The following is a 23,980-nucleotide window of genomic DNA, read 5'->3' as shown; positions in this document are numbered from 1 at the left end:
ACAGAGGAAGACTGGGCAGGGCAAGCAAGTTGAACGCATGGTGGAGGAGAAAACAAAAAGTTCTGTTTCCCATGTTATTTAAAAATGATACTGTATGTTATACTACTTTTTAAAAATAATTGTGACTTACCATTCTCTAATCATCTAAGATTCTCAGTAGGATCCAGATGCAACAGGTTTTATTAATACTCCCTATAACTTCCAGCATATGAAATCTAAGTATTAACAATGAAAAATTCATTTCTTTATGATATGCAGTGAATGATCTCGGAGTTGATTTCAAGGGAATTGGCAAGAGCTCCTCAGCTGCTGACAAAGTTGTCAATGAAATTAGAGCAAAAGGAGGGAAAGCAGTACCCAATTATGGTATGTTATTTTTCCAGACTACTGTAATGCTTTATCTGTAGGAACAGTGGACCTGTTAAATGAGAAGTTGACACTGCTTAAGAAAGCACAGCTGCCAGTTTGTCAATACCATATAAATTAAATAGATATAATGTGATGTGAAATATGGAGACAGAGACATTAAAAGCAAGTGCATAAATTGCTTTTAAAATTAATACTAGTCTAGTAATGCTCTGTTCTTTCATATGCTTTCTTAACATTGAAATACTAAGAAACTGTCCATCTGCAGTTCTCAGAGGCAAAATGGAAATGGATGATTCCTACTTGTTTTGCTTCTTTTTTTTCTTGCAGTGGCAAACATGCCGTTTAGATTTGCTGTGTGGGATGTGCTTTAGGCCACATGCAAGTAGTGGCTGAATTAGAATTTATATTGGGGTTGTACACAGTGTATTTTTATTAGGTCATGGAATGAGTTGTTAATGTCTTGGAAGTGCAGTGTATTCTGTTAATTTTACTCAAAAATGTATACTATTTTCTTACAGATTCAGTGGAAGATGGTGAAAAGCTAGTGAAGACAGCACTCGAGGCTTTTGGGAGGATAGGTACAGTTGTATAATTCTTGCTGTAACTTGTTTACAAGTTCAGAGCCATTATAAACAGTGCAGTTGATGAGTATATGAAGTACAGTGTGAAAACACTAGAACTTGCCAAACCCTTGATGCCCTTAGTCAGTGAAACCTAAATCAGGGGCTTTCCACTTTAAATCTGTCTTTTTGGTACTTTTTAGTACTTTAACGCTCAATATATGTTTCTTGTTTTCCTGCCCTTTAGAATTTTGGTACTTCAGTAATGGTTAACAATTTCTATCTCAAAGCACAGAATTCATTATTAAACTAGACACATAAAACCAAGATAAATAATGTTGGTGAAAAGTCAAGAGATGCCCTGTCATGTTTTGGAAGCTCTTTGCCTATGTGAAGATCAAAATACTTTAAGACAAATTAAAAACAAACAAACAAACAAACCTTGAGGTATTTTATCTAACAAGTAATGTTTCTCTTTATGATTGCCACTGCTTAATTGTGAAGTTTATGTGATTTTTAACTCAGGGTTAAATGGCTAAAAATACATATGGTCAAACCCAACAGGAACCAAATTAAATATCTGACAAAAAATTGTTATGATCCAGGTTGCTTTAGTTGCTCTGTGGCTCTTCTAGTTATCATCTGGGCTAGTGCAACAAAGATGGTGACACAGACTGCATAATCGGGAGCTTTCTGGAAGTCAAAGGAAGGTGCAAAACTCTGCAGGATGGCTGCATCCTGCAGGTATTGTGTTCCTAGGTAGCCAGGACTTCTCAGCTATACCCCCCTGTCAGGCTTTGTTACGTTGGCATGTCAAGACTTTCCTGTCCTGAAGTATTTTGTCTTAATTATTGTCCATAGGTAGCATTCCACTGTTCTGGGCAAGGAGCTACAAAATAATAATATGATGTATGTGTGCAGTGTTCTTGTTTAATATATTTTTAGAAGTTGGAGAAAAATAGAAACAAGCTTGTATTTTATCAGTGTATTCACTTATACACTTAATTTCTTATTTTTTTTTTTTTCCAGACATTGTTATAAACAATGCTGGGTGAGTAAACCTGAAGGTTTTTTCCCATTTGTTTGTGGGTTGTGGGTTTGATGGTGGGTTGTCACTTTTGTTTAAACACCTTTTTATCTATTTTTTTCTGTTTATATTTGTTCTCCTAATGAATCATTTTAGAATCCTACGAGACCGTTCATTTGTTCGGATAAGTGATGAAGATTGGGGTGAGTTAATAAACTTTAAAATGTACTTCATGTGTGAAAGGTGAAAGGTACATCCCTCCCATTGCTACAAGGGAGAAGAGAAGGCAGGGAAGGCGGTTGGCCCTGCCAGATGAGAGAATTATCTTTTTCCCTGAAAGCTTACCACTAAGCTGCTTGTGTTTGGTTTACAAACCAGATCTGTGCTGCAATGCATAGTAGGTGTATGTAGTTCCAAAGGGAAAGTTCCAACTGCTTCTTCTAGTTGCTGAGTGGAATACAAAATAGCGATGTGAAACACATACAGTAATTTTTGTGAGAGCCAGCACTGACTTGCTGAATACTAAACAGTCTTCAAAGACCCAGAACTAACAACAGGGAAGGAAAGCTGATGTGCCAAGGGACAGAAGAAGAGGGGGAAGCTTCACTGAGGTGATATGTGGGGATAAGCTAGTTGAGGCAACTTTTGCAAAGATGGTCTAGCTTCTCTAGTCCTTGTTTGACTGTGCTTAAGTGCAGGAATTTTGACTGTTTGTGAGCTCTATACAGGAGAACCTGTTCCAATAGGCAGAAAAGGTGATCAGTGTATGTTCAGGCAAGCACTTCAAAATGATCTGTAAAAAAGAAAAGAAAAAAAGCCCACCACTTTTTAGTAAAAGTTTGAGAGTGTGAAGAGGTGCAGTTTTTGTCATGAAGAAGAAACAAATGGTGTATTTCAAGTTGAGAGATGAAATCCTGGAATTATTAAGCTGACATAATTTGTTCCTAGATGTGATTCATAGAATTCATTTGAGGGGATCATTCCTGGTCACTCGAGCTGCATGGAATCATATGAAAAATCAGAAATTTGGCAGGTAAAAATTTCTTCTTTTTTGCTTTTTCAGTACAGTATAACAGACTGCTGCATGCCCTGACAGTGAAGGAGGAGGTTTGCATCCTTGTCTTTCACTGTCACTGGGATGTAATGAAATCAGTCCGAATGTGTAAGCCCCTATTCCTTTAGTTCTACACCCGTCTCTGCCTCCTCAGACAAATGTTGAAAGGTTTTTTACTAGTAGATGCAAATATGCTAGAACAGGAGCTGTAGGGTTATAGAAATAGCATTTATTTTCATGAGGACTGGTTAGAAATGCTTGTTACTTTTATGTTGCTTCAAGTCTGAGGGATTCTTCTCCTGCTCCTTCTTACTCAAATGACAGGTACATGCAGTTCTGCTTGTGGGTCTTGTTTTTTTTTGTTCAGGGCTGCGTTTTTGGTTGTTTTGTGTTTTTTCCTCCTTTGGACAAACATAATTGTCTTAGACATTGTGGGAGTGTTCTTAGTCTATTTTAGTATGTATTACTGTTGATACATACTAAAAGGATGTATAGAAGGAGTACAGTGAATTCAGACCTTTTAAGTTTTTTCATTTTTGTTGCTCTTAACAAGACACTGACATAATTATATTAATCTTAACAACCATACCCATGTGTTGAAACCTGTATTAGCTTCTTTGTCATTCTGTGATCAAACTGACATTCGTTATCATCCAGGGAGATGCACTGTAAGGATAAGGGAAGAGATCAGTAAGCAGAATAGATGGCTAAAGTCCAGGAGTTTAATCCATTTAGGAAAATTTCTCCATTTCTGTATTTGCTCAGATAACAGAGGTAGTGAGTGTTTCTGCAGTATACGTATAGATGTGTGCCATCTGCAAAATACCTGCTTTGTACAGATTTTGTAGCTTTTTTTAATCTTGATCGTATTGAGTCAATACTTGTAACACATCTCTTTATTTAGATTAAAAGCATTGGATTATTGTCAGTGAGACAGTAATAAAAATGAAACAGGTTTTGATCCCAGCTATGCAGTGTGTTTACAGTAGATTGAAACAGATTGTGATAAGGCTTCTTTTAAAGTGAAGGTGTAGACCCTTTTCCTTTGAATTTCAGTTTATGAGAAGACATGCAGCATGATGTTCTCTTACCTCAAACCAATGATGAACTGCAGTGGTTTTAGAGCTTTCTTGTGAGCAGTTCAGTCATCTCCACAGCAATAATGTTAGGGGACAGCAAAGGGCAAGACTTCACTAACTTCTTCCTCCATGTGTTTAACGCACATTAGGATTCTTTGAATGAGAACTCGGTAAGAAGGCACCTTCACATATCAGATACTGAGGTGAAGTAATTTTCAATAAAATAATTTTATTCTGACCGCTGAAGCCATTTATTAGTTATAAGAATAATGCCACTCGAAGTGCTCTTGGAACATGGAGAGAAGATACTTATCTCTATATCATATTCTGTTGTCACAGAATGTCTGCTCTAGTTTTGTAGTATAACTCAAAAAGTCTCATGAATTTGTCAGTTTCCTGCTACTATGACAGTGCTTCAGGATTTGTCAGATGTTTGCTATCAGTCAAACATAAAATAGACATCTTTTTCTTAGCAAAACCAACAAATAATGTTTTCTTGTTTGCACACTGTTTTTTTGTGGAAAATGGGGAATATAATGCCAAAGCTAGAAAATGCTGCTGTGTAGATTTAAACAACTTGAAATCACTGAACTTTTTTTTTTTCTTTCCTAAGAATAATTATGACTTCCTCAGCTGCTGGAATATATGGAAACTTTGGTCAGGCAAACTACAGTGCTGCAAAACTTGGCCTTTTGGGTCTTTCAAACACAATTGCAATTGAAGGCCGGAAGTATAACATCCACTGCAATACAATTGCTCCTACTGCTGGATCTAGACTAACCCAGACTGTCATGCCACAAGGTGAATCATTTAAGGTCTACGTGTACTGATATTTTTCAGTGAATTGAAGCACAGCTAACTTTCTTATCTCTTAGAAAATGTAAATCTTTTACACTTCATGCACTGCTAATTCGTTATTCCTACTGTCTTTTTGTCTCTTGTCAACTTCCTTTGTCTATTGTAAGGAATTACTTTCTGCCACAAGATAAGCAATTTTTGTAATTCTCAAAAGCAATTTCATGTGGCAAGATGCTTTAATTACAGTCTCTTTCAAGATTCTCCTAGGGTAGTGGAAAGTCTTGTTTGCTTCATCGGTTGTGGAATCAGATATGTGCATAAGGTGTGTGCACTTGTTATAATATTGTCTAATTGCAAAATACCTTTTTTGCGCAACATGTTGTGTGTACTTTGTTGCATGTTCAGCAGATGATGATAATGAACTGAGTTGCCTAATATATTACATTTTTCATTATTACACAGTTACTAATCTTTGAAAGCTTGAACAGGTTTTAACAGAACACTGCATTGGAAAGTCAGTATAAAGGACATTGTAGGAGACAGCAGTGTATAAAGTATAAATTTAGGATAAATAGAGTGACTAACTACTTTGGCAAATTACTGGAAGAAACAGAATTGTGGAAAAAAAGCCTGTAAAAGCATATTGCTCTCAGTCTTCTAGAATCATTCTATTTCATTTCCCTCCTACCCTTCTTTTCCCTAGTGATAGGCAGATTTCAAAACCAGGAGAATAACTATATTTTTCAGACTGATATACAAGATATTGAAGATTAATATATTTTATACAGTCATGCATGGATTGAATGCATGATTCTGTTTGACTGTTAAATTCTATGTAAGTATTCTGGTTTAGGTCTAAATAATCCAAGTGATAAGGAAGTCTACCACCTCTGTATGTTGTAGGTTCCAGGGATTTATTGCACTTATTTACAGAAGAGTCAAATATGTTAAGCTTGCAGCCCTGAGTTCCTGAAGCACAAAGTGAAGCTCAGTAGTTGGAATTTCCTGAAGATATTTACACAGAGGCATAAAACCACCTCCTAATTTTCTTTCTTAGTCGTTTTAAGAAGAGTGAGATCCTTTGTTCTCTCTGTAAGATAGTTACAGTTCTGATCATTTATTTCTTACCTTGCTTCCTCCCTCCCTGTCCAGTTTTTCAAATACTCTTAAAAGGTTTGGACATCAGAACTTTAAAAACATCTTCATGTGTTATCAAATTATCCTTGTTATCTTAGTACTTTCCTGTTCATCTTTAGATGTGTGCAGGGTTTAGCATTCATTGCCATAGTTATGTGTGTTCAGCTTGGCCCACTTACTGTTCTTGCTAGAACTCTAACTGTAGTTCGCATCTTTTCTGTGTTTTTTAAACTTCTACCACCTGTATCTTAATTCATTAAATAGTAGATTAATATAATTAGTGAGAACAGTCTCATGCTAATTTTTGATACTAAATGGTGTGTGGCATAAAGTGAAATACTTTAGAAAAGGCTAAGGTTTTTGTTATGCACTTACAATATGTCATATTAAATGGAGTTCAGTTTCCTTTTACACTTGTGGAACTTGAAAAAAATTGACTTCTTTTACTTCAGCTTGGCTATTAAGGAGTTACCTGTAATACTAAACTTTCCCAGCTCTTCATCTGTCACGGTGTATTTGAAAATGCTTGCTGACCTTTAGCTGAGGAACAGCTATATATCTATTGCTGTTGAAAGAAATTCTAAAAACTGGAAAAGGAAATTAAACAAAGTTGGCGTTTGGGTTTTTTTTTCAGACAGTGGATAAAATATATGTGCTGGACAACCACACTCTGCTCCATGACAATATCTCCATTTTCAGATAGTTTTCTCTTGTGCCAGATGATAAATGAAAATCCCAGAATACAACTAATGTATAAATTTAGCAGAGCTGATAATTCTTGATATCTCATTTGGGAATATCAGCATTTGCAAATGGGATGTTTCTCAAATATTCAGCAGCTGCAGTTCTTTTCATATTGTTTTCTCTTTATTTCTAGCTAGCAAGTTAAAAGTGAGATTTCTCAGATACACCTCAGTCAGGATTATGTCTAGGTGGCTTGTCCTTAGTTCAGACTGCTTGTTAGATAGAATTAGTTAGATGTCATTGGGTTTGGAGGCATATGTGCATCTCATGAGTTGTTTCTATTTAATGGATCTTCAAATGTTTCATTTAATTTCTTTTTATGGCAGAACACTGTTGATTAAATTCTCCCTGGCACTGCTGTTCATCAGAAAGTGTTAGAGTAAGAATAATTTGGTGAAATCATACAAGTGTTTCTGGTTTATGATTCCCTACCTCCTGTTTGCTCTAGATCTGGTCGATGCTTTCAAACCAGAGTATGTTGCTCCCTTAGTTCTTTGGCTTTGCCATGAGAGCTGTGCAGAGAATGGCAGCCTGTTTGAGGTAATTTTTTTTATATTCCCTTTCTTGCCACTCTTTCCTTTTCTTTGCCCTTCCCCTGAAATCTATAATTTGCTTTAGCCTGTCCAATCTTAACCTTTTTGCTGAAACTGAATTGTTACGTGATATACTACATACTAAGAATAGACAGAAGAAATACTGACCCTCTTGTGCTGTATATGACAAGTACATCAGGCAGTAACAATCTTGTCAAATTCTGCTATTTGTTCAAAATACTACTGATTCGATTGTTACAATTCTTACTGTTCTTCAGTAAGAATTGTTCAGTAATTGTTTGAATTCTTCAAACCCTTCTCAGTTTGAAAAGGTTCCAAAGCAACTACTTCAAAAGGTTTTTTTTTTTTCTAAATCATCCAGACACAGAAAGCAACTTCCAGGAAGGATGAATTACTTAGTTACAGAATACATTATAGGTGTCATCATCAAACTACTAGCTCATAAATTGGATGGAAGCTGTTAATCTTGTTTTAGGAGTTTGTTGCTTGCATTCCAGTGCTTAACTAAACTGCTGAATACAATCAGCAGTATTTCAGAAATTTTATGATGTTGAGTTTGTGCTGAAGTATAGTTTTGTTCCCCTGCATTAACAAAACTTTGCTTTGTAACCTGTGGTAAGCTGATTTCCTTTTTACTTGGCAGGTGGGAGCTGGATGGATTGGAAAATGTAAGTACTTAGTGTTGCAATATTAATTTTGTTTTGTTTGTTGAATTGACAAAGTGTGCAAATCATCTTTGCAGTTAACCTCTGCTCAAGACATTTTTATTTAGGGAGAGATTAGCAAAAGCTTAGGTTTCGGAGAGACTGCTTATTTTAAGTAAAAGTCACAAGTTTCACTACACATGGAAGAAATGTGATTTGTTACACTTTTGAGCTGATTGATAGTAAATTAAAATCTGCCTAAGTAACCTTACCCTTGGATCCCATGGGTATAATTGAAGTCAAGAAGAATCTCCTTTTATGGTACTAGTATACATTGATGCCTTTTCTGAATAACTTGGATTTTTCATGGTATAAAAGTGGCACATGCTGGTAAACAGGCTGCTTTTTAGTTGCTTTCCACCCTTATTTATACTTTTATAAAAATACTACTGATATGCATTAACAAGTTGACGCAGTTAGCCTTCTTAACCAGTATCTATGCTGCCTAAGTATTTTCCTTGAGTGACTCCAGTAACTAGCTTAAATATGAACATAAATAAAACTCACAGACAATACTGAGGGTTTACAAAATGGAAAACTTAATCCAGTGTATGAATTGTCTCCATTATTTTCCTAAATATGTTGAACCTACTACCAGCATTACTTTCCTGAACTGTACAAGGACTTTTCAGCCTATGTGAATATCACATTAGTAATAGTAGTAGGGCCATTAATTCAAGAAGTGGTTCTCCCTTCTTCAAAATATTTTTTTTTTCCTGACTTGATAAAGATTTAGTACATTCTTAACTAGCTGTCAGTGTTCTGGTAGCACTGGAATAACATTTCCTAGGTGCTGTATTAAACAGATGAAACAAATTGGGGCAGCAGTGTAAAACCTCTTGCTGCTCTCCACGAGTTGAGTTTTAATACAGCTGAAAATCTGTGACTTCTCTGTGGTCAAAAGGAAATACCATTTTTCAACATTATAATGGCTACTGTTGAAGTCTTTAAAATGAAACCAGGTTGTCGTGAGGTACCAGTATGGCCTTATTCATTGTCTATTGCTAGTTAAGAGCAAAACCAACATGACAGGTTTAAGGATTAGTTGCAATCCAGGAAGTCTGTATCCTTCCAGATCTAAGAGAAATTTACCAGTTTCTCTTCAGTTTCAGTATTGAAATACAACTTCAGGGACCATTTTGAGATACTGGTTACTGGTATTAATATTCTTTCATAGATCATTAACAAGTGGTTTTCACATTTCCCTTAGCTTTCCAAGGCTTTCAGAAGATCCTGAGCATTTGTAGCCAAAATCATATCAGATGAGAATGTCTGTAGATACATACTAGCTACAGCTTGTCACTAGACAGAGTCCTAAAACAGATGTAATATTTTCAAAGAACATTGAGTCTGTTGTGGCTTTAGTGAAATTTAAAACCAGTCATATTCCCTGTTAGTTAAAAGCAGTGAGCCTGAAGTTATACTGTTGAGTTAAATTGGAGTACTTATAATATTGTATCATTTTGAAAGTAACAAACTAGATGAAATTGGTCTAAAGAAATTAAAAGTTCCTTTGTTACTTGAACTCTCTGGCTCATGTTTCCTGTTAGTGCGCTGGGAGCGATCCTTGGGTGCTATTGTCAGAGAAAGGAATCAGCCAATGACACCTGAAGCAGTGAGAGATAAATGGGAGAAGGTCTGTGACTTTGATAATGCCAGCAAACCCAGAAGTATTCAAGGTAAAGGGGACTTTGATGTATGTAGTTTGGGCAAGTAAATCTTAGAAAATGCTTTCTTGTCAGACATCTGCTGAAGCCTTACTTCAGAATTCTACAGAACCAGTGAATTCTTTTGTAAGCATGTAATCATCTACTCTTTCAGTACGGTCAGATCTTTTTAAGGAAATTTGTGTTCTTACCTGTAGAACAAGACAGGTTTTAAGAGTTTCTAGGGAAGCAACATCACTGTTATTTTATGTATTACAGCCAGACTAATGGTAGTGTTTTATTTGATTGCACCTACACAGAGCTAGTAGAAATATGATAGAGAGATTGTATTTTATTTTCAGCTCTGTAATCATATTTTTTTGTGGATATTTCCATACCACAAAAGCTGTCTCTTGGTATAACACAGCAGAGAAGTTCTGTATTGCCTTGTGTTCCTGGGTAACAATCAGCCCCTTGGCTGGTGACCAGGATGACTCTCTCTTCCGATGCTTTGCTTACTTTGTTTGATCATTCCCCTCATTTGTTTGGTGGTTGGGTTTTTTTTTGGTAGTCAGAATTACTCTGATCTTTCCTGTTGCCGTACTTGTTTCTCTTTCATCTTCCAAACTTTCTCTTTGTTGTTCTGTTTCTCTCTTTATTTAGATCTGTATTTGTCATAGTTCATAAATGAACCGTATAGACTAATTTTTCTGACTGCTTTCTAGGATTTCTCAAGATGTTACCTTTAGTTTGTTAGTGTGCATTACATGGGTTTAGTATCACTTATGATTGTTTTGTTATTATACATGTTGTTACTAAGGTCAAGGATTGAGTATTTGTCAAATTAAGAAATGCCAGCATTTGTTTGGGGGAGGAGGCAAAGAGGCATCCTTATGCACAATGACAGTTGAATTTCAAAGATACTTAGATACACAGTAGATGTTTAAACTGTTGGTCCCAATATTCATTCGGGCATTTTGTTAAAACTGTGGGGATATGTTTTTAGATGCCTAAACCAAAAACAGAATAGGAGATGCTTTGTCCTTTCCCTCAGATCTTGGCAGAGGAATGTAACCAGCTTCTGTTCTACCTTACTCACTGTTTTCAGTGATTTTTTTTGCTTATGAATGTCCCATTTCCAAGTGTATGTCAGTTTATAAATGTTCTCTGTCCTGCTATGGAATGGTATTTGTAACAACAGAATTCTAGCTTTATAGCTTCTGTTCTGTTCTCCAACCTCTCACATGTACTGTCTTATTTTTATGGGTTGCTAGTAGAAAAAAAAGTAGTAGATGAGAATTTCTTTTGAAAGTTGCTTCAGCATTGCATATGATATTCCACATCTGCCTCTTGATGCTGTCAGGAGAAAATACAAGATTTTGAACTTCTGAAGTAAATGTTCTTACAGTACAACATAGCAGAATTCTACAGTCAGGAAATCATAAATAATACATTAGCATGAGTCTTACATGCAGTGTAGGCTACAGTACCTAATATCTGGAAGTTAAAACGCTCCCAGAAGTTTTCATTTATTTTAGTAATTTGGTGCTATGAAGAGCAATCGTGTACTAACCATTATGTATCATTATAAAAAAAAAAATCAATTAGATAAAGTATTTGTTTGTAATACAGTAGAAAATCCCATAATCGGAGATGTTAATCTTGTTTCATAAATTGGGCATACTGATAAGAGCAGTTTAACTTTATTTGTTCTAGATCACACAAAAGTGTGCTATCTGTTGGTTGGTGGAGGTTTTTTTTAAAGGTGATTTTTTTTTTACATGTGAATACTTGGACACATGTACTTTTAACTTAGAATTCTCTTTTTTTTGCATGCATGGGAGGAAGTAATTCTCTTAAATTTAGTAAATGTATTTTATTTATTTTCTTTATTAAATTTTTCACATCTAATGTCTGACTATGCATTTAGAACCTGCCTAGAAAAGCACTTAATGTTTAACTAGAGCATGTTCATAGTTAGCCAGGGTTGTTCTGCTGGAGATGCTGAACTCTTGAAGACTAAATGGAAGTAATGGCTCATCTTTATGTTTAGTGGTGGTCTTCTAAGAAATTAAAACACTGAGTTATTTTTCTTAAAACCAGTTTAAGTAAAAAGATTTTTTTTTTCTTTTTTTGACTTTTTTAAAGGACTTATTCAGTTTGTAATCTTAACTTGTTCTCTTGGCACATAAACTGAATAAAGCTAAAAAACTCTTGCCTGTGTACCAGAATATGCTTTTATAGGGTTTGTACAATTTTAATTAATAGGAAATAAATGTCACTTGATTTGGCAGTTGATGTTAATTCAGGAACTCATTGAAGTTTCTCAAAAATCATGATAATGTGCTCAGTAAATCAATCTTTATTGGTAGTTAGCCTACCTATTTCTAGACAAGTAGCTGCTGATTGTGCAGTACAGTCTTTTGCCCAAACTCCTCCCCTTACCCGAAAAAACTATCTGACACAGTCAGTGTAACTGACTATGCCTGCCTTTTAGCTTTTCTTTTAATGCCTCAGGTGTTTTTGAATGTTCTCTGTAGTTATTCCCTAAATTGTACAGTCTTAATCCGTAATTTACTTGGAGAAGTTCTGGCAGTTCCTCTGTACTCCCACACAGTTTCAGGTATAGTACTGTTAACTAGCGAAAGATACAATTACTTGTGCATTTGCTATATGATGTCTTTTTTAACAACAGAAATATCTGAGAATGAACTTTTTTTTAAAGAAGCTATGTGAGAATTTAGGCCTAAGGAAACTAGAGAAGTGGAATATGTTGCTTTAGTGGTGTGTATTCTCCTACATTAACTTGGTCAGAAATGAAAGGTAACCATCTGTTTAACATAACATGAAAATGTCACTGCCTCCTAGGCAGCAGTGAATCTGCAGTGACTTATGTGTTAGAATTTTTTCCTGATTTCCATGATGATGTAATTTTCTTACTAATGATTAAACTGAAATAATAGTTTTAGCTTACTTCATACCACTTCAGAACAAGCCAGAAATCTTGCAAGCAGATTAAGTTAGGAATAATCAGAGCCTTAAGGTTAGGACACAGAATCAACTTTTAGTGTACTTTAGTGAATCACTGTACTGGCTCCCTGTATGCCCTTAGGCACTAGCAATTGCAGAATAGTGTGACTTGGCTTAACTAGTACTAGAAAAGAATTGCTCAGGCTTTCGATTGCAGCTGGATCTAGTGAGCTGACATATGTGTCATGCTAACATGATTCCATGTTTTGAGATCCTGAGAGATCCTGGGCGCCTGTGCATAAGCAGAAAGACCAAATTAAATGAGATACAGAAGGTTCAGAATGTGTTCTGCATGTGCAGTAGGTTGGCATGTTGTCTTGTATTCCTTCTCAGACAAAGCTAGGCCCAGTAGCAGACCATGCTGGGGTAGTGGACGTTTATGGTATTAGAGTTCACTGACAGTATTAAAACTTAAATACCCTAAACCCAATATTTAAAATAACTATATTAATGAAAATGTTTCCTACTTGTTTTGTTTCTGCCAAAAATATACCTTTTGAGCTATTTCTTGAATCTTAGAAGAATCTTACTCAGCTTTGTAGAGTCATGTATTGAAAAGTAGAAATTGTCAAAGTTGAGTCTACTGCTGACACCTTAATTTCAGACATTCTTATGTGTTTACATGACTGAAAACTTGTACTGCATTGTGGTTCTCTCCCCACCTCTTTGAGTACTTGAATGCAAAATAAAGACTATTGAAACTACCTATCAGTATCCAAAACTCATCAGTGATTTTATAATGTTTTATCTTTCTTGGCAACCTCATATCACATTGTTAGCTTGTAACAATATATTTGATTATAACCTTTGTACTTAATGTGATAATCTAATTTCTACTTTCTTTGAAGGTGTAACCCTGTCTCATTTGAAAGATTCATATCTGGTCAACTGCTAAAATGTTACTGTAAATGTAATGCTATAGTAGTCATCCAGTTCCTTACATCAGGCAGCAGAAGAGCAGTGAAGACTGAAATTAATATGTTGAGACATTTCAGTTGCATGCTACTTTAGCAGTCCCTGAAAGCTAAAAGGAGTATGTCAGCGCTGAAGTTCTTAACTGAAAGAGTTCTGTAACTCTTGGGGGATGGGAAAAAGAAATTAACATTTTTTCCCCTTTTTTTTTAAAAAAAAAAAAAAAAGAATAAAAGCTTTGCTGCATGTATTTGGTGCTTACGCTTTTCAGGCAACCTGAGGTGTGGCATCTTAAAAGTACCTTTGATATTAGAGGATGAAAACCACCTTGAAACTTAAAGCATAACATACACTTTCTGCTGATACACCTCAAGAAATTTGGGCCTAGAACCATAGATCTATCTCACTCAGTTGATGTTTGTCATAGATAAAAAGAAATATACCCAGGAGTCCTTGAAAGAACATTCCATCCTTAAAGACAGCTTTTCCTGTGTAATAAGCTTTGAAAATCAGTGAGAGTGTTATTAAATGATTCTGGTATGATCAAGGTCAAGTGCTGTTGCTGATAAATTTTTTTTATTTTTATTTTTATTTTATTTATTTTTTTTTAATTTTATTTTTTAATGTATTTTATTGCAGATGACACCTGTTACTTGTATTGCAAATAGTTTTCAAGATAAGAAAAGCAGTACTAGTTTTCAGGTGTTTGCTTCTGACTCAGTTGAAATGTGATGCCCATTATCTTCTTAAGATTGTGGTTCAGGAAATAAAACAATTACTGGCATATTCCTTTTGTCTTGAGTGGTGATGTATAGCACGAGTTGTGTTTTGGGCACTGAAATTAGATAGGTTGACTGCTGGGTGCAGAACTCATTGAATGTAAGTTATGTAGAGTTAATAAGAAGAGATCACTTATCAGCTGTTACGTAGATGCTTGTAAAATATAGAATTATGCTCAATTTATAGAAGAATATTTATTGTGTTTAAAAATGAATTGGGAAGCATCAGGCTATCTCCCATTTGCTGGCATATTTGTTGTGTGTCTAACTGGAATGTCTCATTTATGGCTATTTATAAGTGATTATTTTAAATACCTTTCTCTAGAGTCCATAACTGTATTGAATGATGCTCTAAGTCAGATAGAGTCTCAAGGGAATGTTTCTATGAATTCAACAAGCTCTGGATCAGTGGTCCTTTCATCTGGTGACATGGTAAGTACATCTGTCTACAAGATGCACTCAAGGTTGAAAACCTCAAGTAGAGAGACTTATTTTACTTATCAACTTCTAAGTTGGCTTGCAGTCTGCAAAAAGAAAGGTGGGTTTTAAACTGTTTTTCTGGTTTGAGTGAGTGTCAGGGGTTTTTGTAGCAGGGGAGGGGGCTACAGCAGTGGCCCCTGTGAGAAGCTTCTCAAAGCTCCCCTGGCTCCAAGTCAGACCTGCCTCTGGCCAAGGCTGAGCCAATTAGCTGCACCTCTGCAATAACATATTTAAGAAGGGGAACCTGAGAGGACTTGTGGGTTTTGTGAGGAGAACATCTGCGTGAACACCGAGGTCAGTGGAAGAAGGGAGAAGGGGGGAAGGCATGCTGGAGCAGAGGCTCCCCTGCAGCCCATGGTGAGACGGCAGGGCTGCCCCCCTGCCACCATGGACGTCCATGGTGGAGCACATGCTGACTTGCAGCCTGTGGGGGGCCCCACACTGGAGCAGGTGACTGTGCCCAAAGAAGCTGAGACCCCATGGGAAGTAGCCCCCACTGATGTAGTTGGGAGGATTGCAACATGTGGGGGTGACCCACGTGCCCATGGGACTCCTGCTGTGACTGATGTTGGAGTTAGTTTGTGGAGTACTGTCTCATGAGAGGGGGAGTGCGCTGGAACAGGAAGAATGCCAGAAGTTTCCTTCTCGTCGAGGTGGAAGAAGTGTCAGGGCCAACTGCACCTCCCATTCCCTGCCCCCTGTGCAACTGTGGAGGGGGAAGTGGAGAAATGGGGAGCAAAGCTGAGCCTAGGAAGAAGGGAGGGATATGGGTAAGGTGTTTTCAAGATGTGGTAATGCTTCTCAAGTCCTGCTGTGTCTGTTAAGTGGGGTTGCTACTGTCTTTATTAAATTGGTGTTCCTTTTTTCTTCCCCTGATGAGTCTGTCTTTTGCCTGTGCCTTAAAGAATGATGTCATCCCTCCCTGTCCTCCTCAGTTTCCTGGTCCTTTTCCTTTAGTTCCTCCTTCTCAGCCCTGGGGCAGGGGGAAGGGGGAGTGAGTGGCTTCACCTACTCAGTTGCTCTCTGAGCTCAAGGCATGACAACTGTGAAGAGAGGAAGCAGAGTAGGCAACATTTCCAGATTCCTCTTTATTTTTCTTATTGATGATGGGAAAACTTAAATAGACTGAATAATGCAGAATGCAAGTGTTTGTAAGTCTGTAAACCTCTTCAGTTAGGGTATTGTTCAGAACAGGCAAGGTATGGGTATTGTTTTGCTCTGGCTCCTTCTCTATAGATAGATAATTTTTGCTCGTTTCAACCTTACTACAGTTTTAATTTTTCATTCATAGTTTGTTTTAGAGAAATTATTTTTTTTAGAAATGCGCTGTATGAAGTTAACTACTTTTGAAGTAAATTGCTTGCTACAGGTTATAATGCATTACATTAGACTTGCTTGTACTGCAACAAATACATAAATGTTTTATGGTATATTTACTAGTACTTTATGTTTACATTTGACTATATGAAAAGTGAAGAAAGTGCTCACATGTGAATCTTGTTTGATATGAGGCTTACAGGTAGAATAGAATAGCAACATTAACTATTACTGAGTTTTAATTTATACTGACTTTTAATTTCCAGGCAAGCATTATTGGCCGGGAGTTGGCTACCAATGTATATAAATACACTCACTTAGAGCCTATTCTATATGCCCTTGGTGTGGGAATGTCAAGTAAGGATCCAGATCACCTAAAATTTCTATTTGAAGGAAGTGAAGATTTCTGCTGTCTACCTAGTTTTGGAGTAATTCCTGCTCAGACTTCGATGTTTGATGGTGTTCCTTCTCTTCCAGGACTAAATATTGATATCACAAAGGTATGGAAGAGTTAAATATCTAATTTTGTTTGTGCTTTATGTAACTATAATATGACTTTAAGTAGTGTGTAATATTAGTAAGTTCCCTTTATTCTAGAAAAGAGAAATGCATTGTCTTGTATTCTTACATCCTAAGAAATTATGCACTTACTTCACTTAACCTCTGTGTTCCTAAGATGGTATAAATGATCAGGTTTTTGTTAAATTTTAATTTGGGTTCACTATGCTTTTATTAAACCATGAAAGTTTTAAACATTCTGAGAAAATATTTTCTGTTGGGGTTTAAAGTGGAAAAACAAAACAAAAAACTTGTGGGTTTTTTTTATTTGTTCTCAACACTTTCTACAACAGCTGTATATTTCCTTGCATTTGTGATTGGGAAACAATAGAATATTTTGATTGTTATAACACGGCCTTTCTTTACATAGATGTTGCATGGTGAGCAATACCTGGAACTGTATAAACCATTACCAACCTCAGGTCAGTCCTGTGTTGCTGATTCACTTTTCATTATGATGACAGTTCCTGTAGCACTATTATAAATGGAAACAGGGAAGTTTTGCTTCCAGCTGGATTTTTTTACATTATCTTTTTACAAGTGGGGAGAGGCAACCTGTTGTGTTATTGAAGGAATTCTGAAACTCTGTTCTTGAGATCAGGTGTTACTTTTCTGTACTATACTTAGTAAATTCCTTCCTAATCTTTGATGTAATAAACAAATACACTACATGCTGGTGTATTACTCATGTAATTTGATACTAATTAGCAGAACTTTTAATTCTTTCTGTAAGGTTGTGTTAAAGAACTTTCAGGATGTTTACCTAAAGATTCTTTAACACTGGTTATATCTGTGTGCCTACAAAAGGATAAGATTTAAATTATGTATGTAAAGGATGAATGGACATCGCAATGAGGAGGCTAAAAACCAGTTGCTTCTCTTCCTGTCAAAATTCTCAAGATACTAGTTACTGCAGTAACAAGCTCTTTTCATAGATGGCTGTGTTTTCCCCGATTACAACACTTGAGAGGTGCTCACTCAGGATATGCATGTGTGTGTCTGGATTTCTTCATTAGTTTTAAAAACTAACTTTGCCAGACAGTGGGAGAAAAAAGAAAAAAGGCTTGCAAGCCACAAGCATTTCTTGTTGAAACAAGAAATACATGAAAATTATATTAAGAGAAATCTGATAATTAATAAGGGATTGACAGGAACTCATAAGGCTTTTTATATTTCCATTCCATAGGCTGATTATGTAAACATTTATGATTACATATATCTCTAGAGTAATATCCTCTTTAGAGACAAACTCCATAAACCCACAGGCCCAGGCCCTGAGCTTGAGCTTTTATTCTGTAGAACTGTAGTTGTCTCAGCCCTCTTGAAATTTGTGGACAATCCTTAAGTGATCTGAGCTGTCTTTGAAGTTAGTGATGTGTTTGAATCTGAGACACGATTTTTGTTTAGCTCTGAATACATAAAGTATAGCAAGATTCTGTTAAAAGTAAAAAATAAAAAATTCCTCACATCTGCAAAACAAGTATTGCAAAGATTCCCAGACGCTTTTATTATAATCACAATGATTGTGGTTACTATGACTATTAGTTTGATTATTATTACCATTATTCTTGTTGTTAGTAAGGAAGTGTAAAGAGTGATCTGTGGAATTCATTCCTGAAGCAAAACCTTGCAACATGTACATGTTCTTTTCTTACAGGGCAATTAACTTCAGTTTCAACCATTGCTGATATTCTTGACAAAGGATCAGGAGCAGTCTTGCTTATAGACGGTAAGAAGGTTTATAGTTTTTGGAAGGGATGCAGTAAAATTTGAGAGACCCAGTTTTTAACTAGCTGTACTAATAACTACCAGACTAACATAGTAAAGACTGTTAGCTTTTTAAAGTTTGATGATTGCTGAGAAATGAGCTAGTTGGCAGTAGCTGTGTAAATATATAACGTAATTGCTCTTGGGCAGTTAAGATACCGAAATAAGAACACTCTCTTTGGAAAAAGATTTCAGAGAAGGTTTGGTTTTTTCTTATGTAGATGGAATAGTGCACTGTACAAACTGAACAAAGTTCCTTAATAATAATAATACTTAGTCCTGTGTGAAGGCAGCCATTTTAGATTTTGCCACTGTTCAGCAAGGGGGTCTGTGTGCACATCGTGCTTGTGTTTTGTGGATTGGTTTCGCAAAGGTTAGTCATATGTGTATGCTTTGTAGAGTCATGTGCAAAGCAGCTATCTTTGAGAGCATGTCCTCTGTTCTTTTTTTATGTCTGCATTATTCTTTTCTAAACAAAATGAACTTCATTTCCTCCTTCTTGTCCAAATTAAAGGATCTGAATGTCTCCAGGAAGTTGATAAGTTGTCACTTTCAGAATTTTGATATATTTTAAGTGTGGTTATACAAAGGTCCCTTTGGAAATTAGACTGCAGAGGCAGGTTGATAGGGAGTGAATCTCTAAACAGTCTTGAACTTTTATTCCCTCACTGTGCAGATAAAATTGTGAAAAGGTCTTTTCTGTCCCTTTGTTCCTTCTAGCTGTGTTTTGCTTCTGTACTGTGCTAGCATTAAGCCTGTCTGTTTCTGCAACATGCAGAAATTATTTTTGTGAGCGGAGTCTTAGTGGTTTTTAAATTTCCTGAACTGGACATTAGTGGTTTTTAAATTTCCTGAACTGGACATTAACATTACTTACAATACTATAAATTTCAGATTAATGTGCAAGGGAGTGGAATAGGCATGAACTGGAAAGGGGAAGGTGAAACTTGAGTCAATGTAAGAAGTTTAACTTCTTCAAAACAAGGAACAGGTGACCTTAAACTACAGCTTTTTCTGAACTCTTTTCATACAAAGTACTAGTACCGCTTTTTGTATGAGTTGGTAATGTGCTTTATGCACTAGGGATTCTTAATAGCTTCTAATATGTCATATTTTATGGCACAATTCTGTCATTTAAATAAATAGCCAATGGAACAAATACTAATAAATCCTAATTTTAGTACTTTGGTTTGAAACATTTTAGCATTTTGAATGTCATCAACATATGATAGTTCATTTTTAAATTTTAATGTCTTCATATAGATAAAATTCATTATAATGATATTTGAAACAGTCACTGGTCTTCACTAGTCAGGAAGTGACTTGCAACAGTGTAACATGGAAGTGTAACCATTGTCCCTTGTTAGCTATATGAAAAAGGAGATCAAAGTCATTATGTGACCTTCCTCTTTTGTTGTCTTTCAGTGAATACCTATTGTGGAAAGGACCTAGTGTGTTATAATCAGTTCTCCTTGTTTTTCATTGGAGCTGGAGGATTTGGTGGAAAACGAACATCAGAAAAGGCCAAGGTAAATTCATGCATATTCATATTTTTGAAAAAATACATAAAAATTTGTCAGCACTGCAAGAAAAATATTTGCTTTATCAACTAGGAAAGATAAACTAGCATTCGAGTAGTGTGGCAGTACAAACTCAAATGGAATTTAAATACTTCTGTTCATTGAAGAGCATAAGTGAAAAAGTACATTTCAGGGCCTGGGAATCTAATGGTGCTGTTCTGACAATCAGGGAGAAAAGTGAATTGCTAAACATGTAACAATGCGATATTCCTACATTCAAATATTTGAAATTACAGATGAGGAATATCCTAATGGAAAACAGAATAGAAGGTTCTCTGGAAAATGTTTAAAATATAAATTCTGTGGAACTGAAATTAGGAAAATTATGTCTGAAGTTAAAATAAAATTGAAATTCATATAACGTGCATGATGATGTGGACAGAATGCTTCTCTAGAGGATTCATAGTAGATCTTTTAGAAGAGGATGTTTTGAAGTCCACAATGTATCAGGCTGTAATCTGACTCAGCTAATTCCATAGAAGTGGTACAATCTGCTACATGCTGTACTTTGGGCTAAATTCCTTAAAATCCTACTACTGTAGGTCAGATGAAAGATGCAGTCAGTTCAGTTGTCCAATTTGGAAAGAATCTTCTTGACTCTTGGTTTTATGAAACCAAATGTAAGCTTTGCAAACAAAAGAACATTTATATTTTTTGAATTTATGTATTTAGTTGGTCCCAAACGTGCTGTCCATAAATGAACAGATAAGGAAAGTTACTAATTTCCTGTTAAAAGCTAGCTTTGGAAAGGTTTTATTTTCTCAATCTACTTTTGATCTGAAAAATTTTTAGGGACCTCTTAGATCAGAACAAGAGCAGAGAAGTGGCTTTTATTTGTAAGTCTTGGTCTTCTCAAGTAGATTTGGGGAGCTTTATCTAACTAAAATGTAGTTTTAAGAACAGATTTTTTGGTTGCATATGTTTGAGCATGGTCAGCAAGGAGAGTGACGAATAAGTTGAGATTTCTAGATACTTTGTCTAGGGGCCTACTAGTGAGATGCTGGATTGTGCTAACTAGGCTCATAACAGAGTCCTGATTTAAACCTGTCTCAGCTCTGCTGTCGTGATCACATTTCAGTTTCTGCCTCAGTGCTTACTTATCTAGTTGGGTATACATGATATGTATGTTGTCAGTTTACAGTGTATTCTTCTTCTCCACCTCAGAGATAGACATGGTTTGAGTGAGTGTCAGGGGTTTTTGTAGCAGGGGAGGGGGCTACAGCAGTGGCCCCTGTGAGAAGCTTCTCAAAGCTCCCCTGGCTCCAAGTCAGACCTGCCTCTGGCCAAGGCTGAGCCAATTAGCTGCACCTCTGCAATAACATATTTAAGAAGGGGAACCTGAGAGGACTTGTGGGTTTTGTGAGGAGAACATCTGCGTGAACACTGAGGTCAGTGGAAGAAGGGAGAAGGGGGGAAGGCATGCTGGAGCAGAGGCTCCCCTGCAGCCCATGGTGAGACGGCAGGGCTGCCCCCCTGCCACCATGGACGTCCATGGTGGAGCACATGCTGACTTGCAGCCTGTGGGGGGCCCCACACTGGAGCAGGTGACTGTGCCCAAAGAAGCTGAGACCCCATGGGAAGTAGCCCCCACTGATGTAGTTGGGAGGATTGCAACATGTGGGGGTGACCCACGTGCCCATGGGACTCCTGCTGTGACTGATGTTGGAGTTAGTTTGTGGAGTACTGTCTCATGAGAGGGGGAGTGCGCTGGAACAGGAAGAATGCCAGAAGTTTCCTTCTCGTCGAGGTGGAAGAAGTGTCAGGGCCAACTGCACCTCCCATTCCCTGCCCCCTGTGCAACTGTGGAGGGGGAAGTGGAGAAATGGGGAGCAAAGCTGAGCCTAGGAAGAAGGGAGGGATATGGGTAAGGTGTTTTCAAGATGTGGTAATGCTTCTCAAGTCCTGCTGTGTCTGTTAAGTGGGGTTGCTACTGTCTGTATTAAATTGGTGTTCTTTTTTTCTTCCCCTGATGAGTCTGTCTTTTGCCTGTGCCTTAAAGAATGATGTCATCCCTCCCTGTCCTCCTCAGTTTCCTGGTCCTTTTCCTTTAGTTCCTCCTTCTCAGCCCTGGGGCAGGGGGAAGGGGGAGTGAGTGGCTTCACCTACTCAGTTGCCCTCTGAGCTCAAGGCATGACACTTCTGTTTAAAGGGGTGATTTATATTTAAAAATAAATTGATTCTTAATAATCATTTTGTGGGTATGTATGCATAGAGTGTTTGTGTTTAGTAACTTGTTCTTCGTGTGTTAAATTTTTGCAGCTAATTATGATCATATATAAGTATTGCTAGATGTTGCTCTAGAAAAAGATGAGCTTAGTAAAAAACTGAGAAGTACTCAAATGTGTGTTATTAGGTTTGAAAGTGCAGTTTTAGAACAGAACTCTAGGTGTAGCTCTTTATAAATCTACACATTTGCGTGAAACAGGTTTCGAAAGTGTAAAGAGGAAAAGAGTAATAGCATTATAGTTCTCATTTCCAGTGGAGTGGGATTCCTGCATTTTGGGTGAGTAAGCAAATGACAGACAGTGTCATGTGTCCAAATGCATGAAGTAGCTGTTCAGGTACATGGCATTTAACTATTGTCTCCTTCAATACTGTGTTTAAGGGTAGTCCCACCTGTGACCAAAAGTTGTTAATGTGAACTACTGCCTTGAGGCACTACAGTAATAAATAATTGAATAGAGGATATTTTAAACTCAGTATTTTTAAAAATTTATAATGAAATACCTAGATTTTCTACATCTGTAATACTGTAAATAATGTACTTCGGGTTTTTTGGATGTCAACTTAACAAATTTTTTGTCTTAAATCTGTATCAATTACATAGATTTTCTTCCCATATGTAAGTTCACAAATCAAATTTTGAAATGCCTGGTGCTTCAAAGAGAAATAGGAAAAATATCTGTGTAGTATAAAAAATTCATAGAATATTGCTGTGCAGACAGTATATGAAGGTCTTTGATGGAAACCTTAATTATTCTTTTATTAGATCTTACAATAGTGTATGTAAAGAAAATAGTGGTTCAGAGGAAATATTGCTAATTTATAGTGGCGTTATTAGTGAGTCCAGTGTAGTGCCTTGGCACTTTTTAGTTAAACACTGCACTTCAGGCAACTGCAACTTCTTTGCTGTAGTGAAGTATTAGAATGCTGTATAAATAATTTTACATGTTAAAGTATAAAAAAATACCTGTTTCAGGCAGCAGTCCTTCTTGTGATAGGAGAAAACAAGGTGTAGTCTGGTTAAGACAACACAGTGATAGCAAATTCAACAGAGGCCTCTGCATGCAAGAGGCCAATTTCAAATGATAAATTTTCCTGCTTTGTCTTTGCAAACCTTCCTCATTAAAGATTTCCATGTTCCTTTGTGCCAAAAAGAAATCCCAGGCTGATCAGACATACTTTATAATGTGTCTTTTTGTCACTTTACGCATTTTGTATCTGCAAACTGAGGAGAACAAGTTTCCAAGTTGAGGTCTATCATAAGCGGCATGTTGTGTAAGTCATGTCTTTCCTCTTAAATTGGGGTTTTCTTGCCCTAGTGGAAGAGAGGTTTCCTTAATTATTCATATGTTGGCTAGTTTTAGCATCTTAATGTCTGGGTAGGTCAGGTTGAGTTTCTCTAAACCAACTGGAAATAGATTGGCAATCCATTCTTGTTTTGAAAGCATATTAAGTAGTGTTCTAGCGCAGGCACAAGCTTATTAATATGCAGATCTACTGTGATTCTCTGAAGTGACAAGAGCAGGAGGGATGTTATCAAGTCTTCCACCCAAGAGGTGGCTTTGCACTGCTGTTAATAAACAGGAAATAGTCTTTGCTGTTACTAGGTGTGAAACTAGACAGCACTCACTTTCCTTTGGTTTCTTTTTTCTTTGGTAAAGA

At 36.6% G+C, this 23,980-nt stretch overlaps 1 protein-coding gene across 1 annotated transcript in view; it reads left to right on the top strand.

Annotated features, from left to right (window-relative positions):
• Positions 1-23,980, top strand: part of HSD17B4 (hydroxysteroid 17-beta dehydrogenase 4) — a 67,045-nt gene that overhangs the window by 6,020 nt on the left and 37,045 nt on the right. The window contains exons 3-16 of the mRNA XM_026865581.1: positions 259-366; positions 888-947; positions 1,959-1,980; positions 2,113-2,159; positions 2,905-2,989; positions 4,703-4,890; positions 7,217-7,308; positions 7,966-7,990; positions 9,577-9,705; positions 14,719-14,825; positions 16,457-16,690; positions 17,119-17,170; positions 18,406-18,477; positions 19,941-20,044. Of these exons, the coding sequence (XP_026721382.1) occupies positions 259-366; positions 888-947; positions 1,959-1,980; positions 2,113-2,159; positions 2,905-2,989; positions 4,703-4,890; positions 7,217-7,308; positions 7,966-7,990; positions 9,577-9,705; positions 14,719-14,825; positions 16,457-16,690; positions 17,119-17,170; positions 18,406-18,477; positions 19,941-20,044 (1,325 nt within the window). The remainder of the gene's footprint in view (positions 1-258; positions 367-887; positions 948-1,958; positions 1,981-2,112; positions 2,160-2,904; positions 2,990-4,702; positions 4,891-7,216; positions 7,309-7,965; positions 7,991-9,576; positions 9,706-14,718; positions 14,826-16,456; positions 16,691-17,118; positions 17,171-18,405; positions 18,478-19,940; positions 20,045-23,980) is intronic.

The sequence above is a fragment of the Athene cunicularia genome (assembly GCF_003259725.1).
Source record: "Athene cunicularia isolate RWA chromosome Z unlocalized genomic scaffold, athCun1 chrZ_part1, whole genome shotgun sequence".
Lineage (NCBI taxonomy): Eukaryota > Metazoa > Chordata > Aves > Strigiformes > Strigidae > Athene > Athene cunicularia.
Note: the sequence above shows the minus strand (reverse complement) of the source record. Positions and strands in the feature narration are given on the sequence as shown.